We start from the raw sequence: 10,000 nt of genomic DNA on the forward strand, positions 1-10,000 counted from the left end.
TTCTCCAGAAACTTCTGGTCGATGGATTTGAAGGGCAGCTTACTGAGAGACGGCAGCTGGAGCTTCTTCAGTGACGGGAAACACTGAGAGAGAGAGAGAGAGAGAGAGAGAGAGAGAGAGAGAGAGAGAGAGAGAGAGAGAGAGAGAGTTTTGTCTAAGGTTATCTTGACTTTATTGGATAGTGAAAGCCTAAGGTAAATGGTAAATGGTGCATTTATAGAACGCCTTTATCCAAGGCATTTTACCCAGATCGTGCAGTACATTCACCCGTTCACAAACACATTCATACACCGATGACGGTAGGAAACCATGCAAGGCACCGACCAGCACATCAGGAGCACTTAGGGGTTCAGTGTCTTGCTCAAGGACACTTCGACACTAACTCTGGGGGAGCCCACAGGGATTTAGTTTAGTTTATTTCGCACAATAAAAACAGTACAAAAAGGTAACATCAATAAAAGAGAAGTGTGTGCAGGTGAGAAAAGAAACCCAGGGAGGGCTTATATGTGGTTCTCATGCAAGGTTAATATACAATTTGACAAATAGTAATATACAAATAGTAAGACAAAGTAATCAAACATAGGTATGGAAAATAACAGAAACAAAAACAACAAGAAATTATTTACACTTGTGAAGTGTGTGTGTGTGTGTGTGTGTGTGTGTGTGTGTGTGTGTGTGTGTGTGTGTGTGTGTGTGTGTGTGTGTGTGTGTGTGCGTGCGTGCGTGCGCTACATTACGTTAGAATAAATTGGAGAGGGTAACTTCAAGAGGCTGGCCCTCAATCTATGTTTAAAGTTATTGAGTGAAGATGCGGAGTTGGCAATAAGTATGTGTGAATTCCAGAGTAAAGAACCTCTGACTTTTATGAAGAACTGGCTAAGAGTGGTACGGCTGAAGGGAGGATGAATATTGTCGGATTGTCTAGTATTATAATCATGAACCTGAGAGTTGGTCTTAAAATATTCTTTGAAAGTTGTAGGAAGCATATTTGGAAGGTAAGTGCATTTATATATGAAAGAACAGGATTGTACTATATGTTAATGTCATAGACAGACAGTACACTTAGATTTTTAAACAAAGGAGCAGATGGAGCCAAATAGTGAGAAGAGGTAGCTATTCTTACACATTTATTTTTAATAATTAAACATTTTTGTAGATTGGATGGATAAGTACTTGCCCAAACAGTATTGCAATAAATGAGATATGGATAAATCAAACTGTAATAGAGGGTTAAGAGGCAAGCCTGATGAACCAGGCCCCTAATTCTTCTGATGATACCAAATGATCTTGAAACTTTGTTGGTTACTGTATGTATGTGTTCTTTCCAAGACAATCTTTCATCCACCAGGATTCCTAGGAACTTGGTGGATGAAACTTGACTCATTTCAATCCCACCAATAGAGATCTTAGCTCTATGATGACTGTATTTTTTGTTTTTGCTCACAAAAACTATAAAATTAGATTTATTTACATTTAGTGATAACTTATTTGCAATTTACAATTTACAATTTAGGCATTTAGCAGACGCTCTTAATCCAGAGCGACTTACATTAAGCAAGAACAAAAAAGCATGGGTATACATCACATAAAAACATTTATCATGAAACATGCGTAAGCTAAGAAAGTAACAGTGGAATATCTATAATGAAACTATACATATAAGCTATACATCTATACTACTATGCTATACATATGTACTATGACGTGCTATGACAATAGCACATACAATGCACTTATGCTGTCTACATAACATGCTATAAGTCTGTATCAAATGCTAATCTAAGGGGGTGGGGTAAGTGCTATGGGCCAATGGGCCAATGGGCCAATTTGCCAATTTGCCAATTTGCAAGAAACCATTCGGATAGCATAGCTATGCCAGGATTGACCTGGGAACCCTTATGGTTCCCCCATCCGAGCCACTCTACACCTGAGCTACAGTTCTGAATCTCTGCCCGAACCCGACCCTATAACCGACCCGGCCCGACATTTTCGGGTAGGGACCGGGAACCAAAAATGCACGATAATTAGTCGGGCCGGGCCGGGGCCGAGCCTCGGGCTCTGGGATGCCGTGTGGTGCGTCCGTTACCTCTGTGAGTTTGCGATGCAGGATGTGGAACTCTGTCAGTTTCCTGTGGACGCTCCAGCGACTGTTGGCCGTCTCCTCTGCCTCCGACAGGCTGACGCACACGCCGTAACACGCTACCGTCTCCCCCGCTTCCTCTGTGGCCTGGAACACACACACACACACACACACACACACACACACACACACACACACACACACACACACACACACACACACACACACACACACACACACGCACACGCACACGCACACGCACACGCACACACACACACACACACGCACGCACACACACACACACACGCACACACACACACACACGCACGCGCACACACACACACACACACACACACAGTAACTTTCTTTTTCATTTCACTTCTTTGAAGGACAGATGGGAGGCCTTCACAGTGACCCAGGTTCTAACGTTGGAGTGTGACAAATAGGCATGTAACGATATATCGTATATCGCGATACATCGATGTTATATCCCGACGATATGTATCGTCGGATTTATTAAAAATAAAAATCGATTTTCAAAATAAAGGGAGAGAAATGAGACAGTAGAGGCCTGGAGAGGGGAGCTGTATATGTGTCTGTGACTGTAGAGGGGAGCTGTATAATGTGTCTGTGACTGTGCCCAGGTGATGGTCGTTATTGATGCTCATTAATACATCAAGGAAGGCAATTATCTTTGCAATGTAGTTAAATAAAAATTGTGAAAAAGCTTTGGGGGGAGGGGGGGGAGATGAATCATAAAAAAAAACACAATAGGTAATTTGTCTGGAAAAATCATTGTGTTGAAAATATCGTGAAAAATCGTATGGTGAACCTCATATCGTGATACGTATCGTATCGTGAGTTGAGTTTATCGTTACATGTCTATTCTAAAACGGGTAGTCCCAATACTTCATTCTGATTGGCTGGTTACCGTCACGTGACCGGTGTAAATTTCACCGATAAGCCACTCCTTCAATCACTTTGTATCAAACTGCAGCCTTGTAGCTGAACTGGGGAAGGGGAGCGCTTCATTGCTTTACAAACACATGCCGTGCGGGCGTCTAAGCACCGCCCGGCTGCTTAAAGGGACACAAAAAAATATATGTTAATGACGTTTAGAAGCTTTAGATCACTTTCCTGGGGGTATTTATGTGTGTAATGTGTGGTTTTAGATATTTTAGATTGTAGCAGTGAGCCTGTTGTCTCTGATGTCATGGACACTGGTCTCACTACCTTCCTGGACTACAATTCCCATAATTCTTTGGTGCACTGCTTCTCCTTGTGGATAGGGGGGAGAGCTGTCTTACTGAGACAACATGTAGTCCAGGAAGGAAGTGAGCCCAGTGTCCATGACATCAGAGACAACAGGCTCACTGCTACAATCTAAAATATCTAAAACCACACATTACACACATAAAGACCCCCAGGAAAGTGTTCTAAAGCTTCTAAACTTCATTAACATATATTTTTTTGCAAAAAGGGTGAAGTGTCCCTTTAAGTAACAAACCTTGGCGGTGCAGATGGAGGCCTTCCAGTGGCCCAGGTTCTAAACAAACCCAGGTTCTAAACAAACCTCGGCGGTGCAGAAAGAACCCTTCCAGTGACCCAGGTTCTAAACAAACCCAGGTTCTAAACAAACCTCGGCGGTGCAGATAGAACCCTTCCAGTGACCCAGGTTCTAAACAAACCCAGGTTCTAAACAAACCCAGGTTCTAAACAAACCCAGGTTCTAAACAAACCCAGGTTCTAAACAAACCTCGGCGGTGCAGACAGAACCCTTCCAGTGGCCCAGGTTCTAAACAAACCTCGGCGGTGCAGATAGAACCCTTCAGTGGCCCAGGTTCTACTGTTAGAGCGTAACAAACCTCGGCGGTGCAGATAGAACCCTTCCAGTGGCCCAGGTTCTACTGTTAGAGCGTAACAAACCTCGGCCGTGCAGATGGAGGCTTTCCAGTGACCCAGGTTCTAAACAAACCTCGGCCGTGCAGATGGAGGCCTTCCAGTGACCCAGGTTCTAAACAAACCTCGGCCGTGCAGATAGAACCCTTCCAGTGGCCCAGGTTCTACTGTTAGAGCGTAACAAACCTCGGCCGTGCAGATGGAGGCCTTCCAGTGGCCCAGGTTCTCGCACCACCAGTCGGTTCTGCTGATGTGTTGCTGCAGCTCAGCGTGTTCCCTCTCCATGGACACGATCTCCTCCTTCAACTTGCTCACTAGCTGCACACGCACACACACACGCACGCACACGCACACGCACACGCACACGCACACAGACACACACACACACACACACACACACACACACACACACACGCACACAGACACGCATGCACGCACACACACACACACACACACACACAGACACACAGACACGCACACACACAGAGTTTACAAAATGTTCTAAGAAGTGAATGAGATTCAAAAGGAATGAATCAGCCATGTGTTCCTTTCTAAACGGATGTGACATAATGCGAGGACTCTCTTCAAACCCACTCTGACCTGAGATCAGATTATTTAAACGGATGTGACATAATGCGAGGACTCTCTTAAAACCCACTCTGACCTGAGATCAGATTATTAAAAACGTCTGTTTGAAAATGACAGTTTCCTGAAAAAGCTGTACCAAAAGGGGTTCCAGTCCAGAAAAACCCATTTTGGACTGAGAAAAAATAACGGCTTCTAAATCCTAAAATTTTTCTGAAAAACCCATGTTTCTATGTCAGCGGTGCTCAAACTTTTCCATTTCAAGGACCCCCATAACTATGTCTATTGGGCCACGGACCCCCATCTAAAAATATGCAGTTCCAGGGACCCCCCCCCCCAGAAGCCAATATTTTAGTTAAAGATCTTCGCTCTGAAAAATATATTCAAGGATTTGCGCCACATTTAAACGATTTTTCAAAAACAGCAGACCTACAAGCTCGTAGCGCTCGTAGCGCGCTCGGTGCCACGCTATGAGCTTGTAGATCTGCTATTTTACAATAGCTAAATTATAACATAATGTTTAAAACACCAAAAGGGGTTCCCGCCTACATAACAGGTACACAGCTTTTTTTGTCAGGTTTGGGTATGTGTGGTGTATGTTGAGCTAGCGTTTAGATGTACGCAGAAGTCTCTTATTCATGTTTTATTTTTAGTCTGAAAACCCACCTTTTCAGACTCCATCATGGCCCATAGCACTTACCCCACCCCCTTAGATAGCATTTCTGTAGACTTAGATAGCATTTGATACAGACTTATAGCATGTTATGTAGACAGCACTATAATTGCATTGTATGTAGTCATAGCACGTCATAGTACATAATATGTATAGCATAGTATAGTATATATGGATAGTGTATATGTATAGTTTCATTATATAGATATTCCACTGTTACTTTCTTAGCTTACGCATGTTTCATGATAAATGCTTTTTATGTGATGTATTCCCATGCTTTTTTGTTCTTGCTTAATGTAAATCGCTCTGGATTAAGAGCGTCTGCTAAATGCCTAAATGGTAAATTGTATTTAACCAGTATAAAAACACATTGTGACGGAGCTCTCTTTTACAATTTCAACTGGCCAAGAGGCAGAAACTAAATTACTAAATTAAATAACGCATCCATGACATGCCTCGAGAAACCTACGTATACAAAGTATACAACAAATCAAATCAAAGAGTATATTATACACAATGATGTGTACATTTTAAAACTGCGCACCTTCTTATCGTGTTTGGGTGCGTTCTGCATGGCGCAGAGCGCCTGCCGTTTGTAGAGCAGCTTGTCGTGGAGCTGCCGCAGTTTGGTGGCGGCGTAGCTGGCCTGCTCGTTGATGCCTCGGCTGCCTTCGTCGCACGCCACGTCTCCCGCGTCCAGCCCCGGACACTGGTTGGGACGAGACCAAAATACAGATGATACACATGCACGCTGCGACTGCGTACGGTACGTAGGACTGGGGAAATATATACCGATGATATGTGACCAGATTTGACTGAGGGACTGCCAATGGATTTTGTTTTTTTCACGTCATGTGAAAGCAGGGAATCTATAGCTTCAAATTGACATATTGGTTGTTCAGTTATAGGTTGTTGATCTATACCTCCCTGACATCAGTCTGTGTGCGTGTGCGTGTGTGTGTGTGTGTGTGTGCGTGCGTGCGTGTGTGTGTGCGTGCGTGCGTGCCCGACTGACCCCTTCCTCCTTGTCCTCGGCACTGCTATGTGATTGGCTGCGCTGCTCTTCTCGTCTGATCAGCCTATCGTAGAAGTCGGACACCAGGAAGGACGGGTAGTAGCGCTCCCGCATCGTCTCTGCAACCTAATGCCACAGAACACACACACACACACACACACACACACACACACACACACACACACACACACACACACACACACACACACACACACACACACACACACACACACACACACACACACACACACACACACACACTTATATCGAATACCGATAATACCCAATATCGTAATTTTACCGTCATGTAAATATGGATTTTCTTCTTTTCTCTTCTCTACATTACTGTATGTGTGTGTCTGTGTGATGAATTTACGAGTATTTCATTTTAAACAACTATAATTTGCCTAATATAACTTAGTGTAATAAGTGTGTGTGTAGTGTTTTTAAATTTGACTTAAAAACGGCTATGGTTGGGGATTTTCTAATGTAACCTGGAATGTTATTCCAGGTTTGTGGTGCATAATGGTGGAATGCTGCTTCACCATGTTTTGTTCCAGCTATGGGGTGAACTATCAGTAGGCCAGCCTCAGATGACCTAAGGGGTCTATGTATATGTATAGTATATATGTATAGTTCATATGTATAGTTTAATTATATAGATATTCCACTGTTACTTTCTTAGCTTACGCATGTTTCATGATAAATGCTTTTATGTGATGTATTCCCATGCTTTTGGTCTTGCTTAATGTAAGTCCCTCTGGATTAAGAGCGTCTGCTAAATGCCTAAATTGTAAATTGTTGTTGAGTGACCATGTGAATGTGTCTGTGATGTGTATGAGTGACCATGTGAATGTGTCTGTGATGTGAATGAGTGACCATGTGAATGTGTCTGTGATGTGTATGAGTCACCATGTGAATGTGTCTGTGATGTGTATGAGTGACCATGTGAATGTGTCTGTGATGTGTATGAGTGACCATGTGAATGTGTCTGTGATGTGTATGAGTGACCATGTGAATGTGTCTGTGATGTGAATGAGTGACCATGTGAATGTGTCTGTGATGTGTATGGTGTTGAGTGACCATGTGATTGTGTCTGTGATGTGTATGAGTGACCATGTGAATGTGTCTGTGATGTGTATGAGTGACCATGTGAATGTGTCTGTGATGTGTATGAGTGACCATGTGAATGTGTCTGTGATGTGTATGAGTGACCATGTGAATGTGTCTGTGATGTGTATGACTGACCATGTGAATGTGTCTGTGATGTGTATGAGTGACCATGTGAATGTGTCTGTGATGTGTATGAGTGACCATGTGAATGTGTCTGTGATGTGTATGAGTGACCATGTGAATGTGTCTGTGATGTGTATGAGTGACCATGTGAATGTGTCTGTGATGTGTATGGTGTTGAGTGACCATGTGATTGTGTCTGTGATGTGTATGGTGTTGAGTGACCATGTGATTGTGTCTGTGATGTGTATGAGTGACCATGTGAATGTGTCTGTGATGTCTATGCCCAGGAATTTAAAGTTATCAACTATGTCGACAGATGGAACCCTTTGATGGAAACGGGGGTGGTGTGGATACCTTTGGACTTCCTAAAGTCTACAGTGATTTCTTTGGTCTTATTTGGTGTTAAGTGAGAGGTTGTGGTTATCGCACCACAGAGTCAGATCCTCTATCTCCCTCCTACAGGCCCTCTCATCACCGTCGGTTAGTAGTCCGATCACTGTGGTATCATCCGCACATTTAATTATGCTGTTACTCGAGTCTAAAGCGAGGGAGATCAATTTGACCATGGTACTTGTGCGTGTGTGTGCGTGTGCGTGTGCGTGTGCGTGTGCGTGTGCGTGTGCGTGTGTGTGTGTGTGTGTGTGTACACCATGGGACAGCAAAGACAACCCATTGAAGTGACCATTAACATGCTCACATGCCATTGGGCGGGGGGGGGGGGGGGGGGGGGGGGAAGAGACGTTCCATCAGGATTGGCCGCTGTGGCTAAAGGAGATTTTCTGCCAGAGCCGCTCTTTGAGATTCAAGATTAAAGAAGGCGTGTTTGTTTGTTTGTTTGTCACTCACTGGTGGAAGGAGTGAAATGTGACCAGATTTGACTGAGGGACTGCCATGGTTTGTGTTTTTTTCATGTCACGTGAAAACAGGGAATCATAGCTTCAAATTGACATTATTGGTTGTTCAGGTTGACCCACCAGTTTTGGAGATATGGCTTATAGAGTAATGTCTGGCAGAGAAACAGCGAGTTGAGAAAACAGGCTTGAAAAGGTTCACTTCTGTGGACTCTAACATTACACTTATAGCTACATGTTTAAGCATTTATTTCATATTTACAGGTCTTCTGTGGTCTCTAACATTACACCTATAGCTACATGTTTAACCATTTATTTCATATTCACATGTCTTCTGTGGTCTCTAACATTACACCTAGCTACATGTTTAAGCATTTATTTCATATTTACATGTCTTCTGTGGTCTCTAACATTACACCTATAGCTACATGTTTAACCAATTATTTCATATTCACATGTCTTCTGTGGTCTCTAACATTACACCTAGCTACATGTTTAAGCATTTATTTCATATTTACATGTCTTCTGTGGTCTCTAACATTACACTTAGCTAGCTACATGTTTAATCATTTTTTCATATTTGCATGTCTTCTGTGGACTCTAACATTACACCTAGCTACATGTTTAAGCATTTATTTCATATTTACATGTCTTCTGTGGACTCTAACATTACACCTATAGCTACATGTTCATTACACCTATAGCTACATGTTTAAGCATGTATTTCACATTTACATGTCTTCTGTGGTCTCTAACATTACACCTATAGCTACATGTTTAAGCATTTATTTCATATTTACATGTCTTCTGTGGTCTCTAACATTACACCTATAGCTACATGTTTAAGCATTTATTTCATATTTACATGTCTTCTGTGGACTCTAACATTACACCTATAGCTACATGTTTAAGCATTTATTTCATATTTACATGTCTTCTGTCTGTGGACTCTAACATTACACCTAGCTACATGTTTAAGCATTTATTTCATATTTACATGTCTTCTGTGGACTCTAACATTACACCTATAGCTACATGTTTAAGCATTTATTTCATATTTACATGTCTTCTGTGGTCTCTAACATTACACCTAGCTACATGTTTAAGCATAAAAATGTATTTCATATTTACATGTCTTCTGTGGACTCTAACATTACACCTATAGCTACATGTTTAAGCATTTATTTCATATTTACATGTCTTCTGTGGTCTCTAACATTACACCTAGCTAGCTACATGTTTAAGCATTTATTTCATATTTACATGTCTTCTGTGGTCTCTAACATTACACCTATAGCTACATGTTTAAGCATTTATTTCATATTTACATGTCTTCTGTGGATTCTAACATTACACCTATAGCTACATGTTTAAGCATTTATTTCATATTTACATGTCTTCTGTGGTCTCTAACATTACACCTAGCTACATGTTTAAGCATAAACATTTATTTCATATTTACATGTCTTCTGTGGACTCTAACATTACACCTATTGCTACATGTTTAAGCATTTATTTCATATTTACATGTCTTCTGTGGTCTCTAACATTACACCTAGCTAGCTACATGTTTAAGCATTTATTTCATATTTACATGTCTTCTGTGGTCTCTAACATTACACCTATAGCTACATGTTTAAGCATTTATTTCATATTTACAT

General features: G+C 41.9%; 1 protein-coding gene across 1 annotated transcript in view; it reads right to left on the reverse strand.

Moving 5' to 3' along the window:
* The window catches only part of snx25 (sorting nexin 25), a 50,230-nt gene that overhangs the window by 11,656 nt on the left and 28,574 nt on the right, over positions 1 to 10,000 (reverse strand). Inside the window, 5 exon segments of the mRNA XM_080774426.1 lie at positions 1 to 83; positions 2,087 to 2,227; positions 4,166 to 4,297; positions 5,782 to 5,946; positions 6,253 to 6,378. The exon segment at positions 1 to 83 is cut by the window's left edge and continues 31 nt beyond it. Coding sequence (XP_080630552.1) covers positions 1 to 83; positions 2,087 to 2,227; positions 4,166 to 4,297; positions 5,782 to 5,946; positions 6,253 to 6,378 — 647 coding nt within the window.

Source organism: Protomyctophum bolini (assembly GCF_963924005.1).
Source record: "Protomyctophum bolini genome assembly, chromosome: 10".
NCBI lineage: Eukaryota > Metazoa > Chordata > Actinopteri > Myctophiformes > Myctophidae > Protomyctophum > Protomyctophum bolini.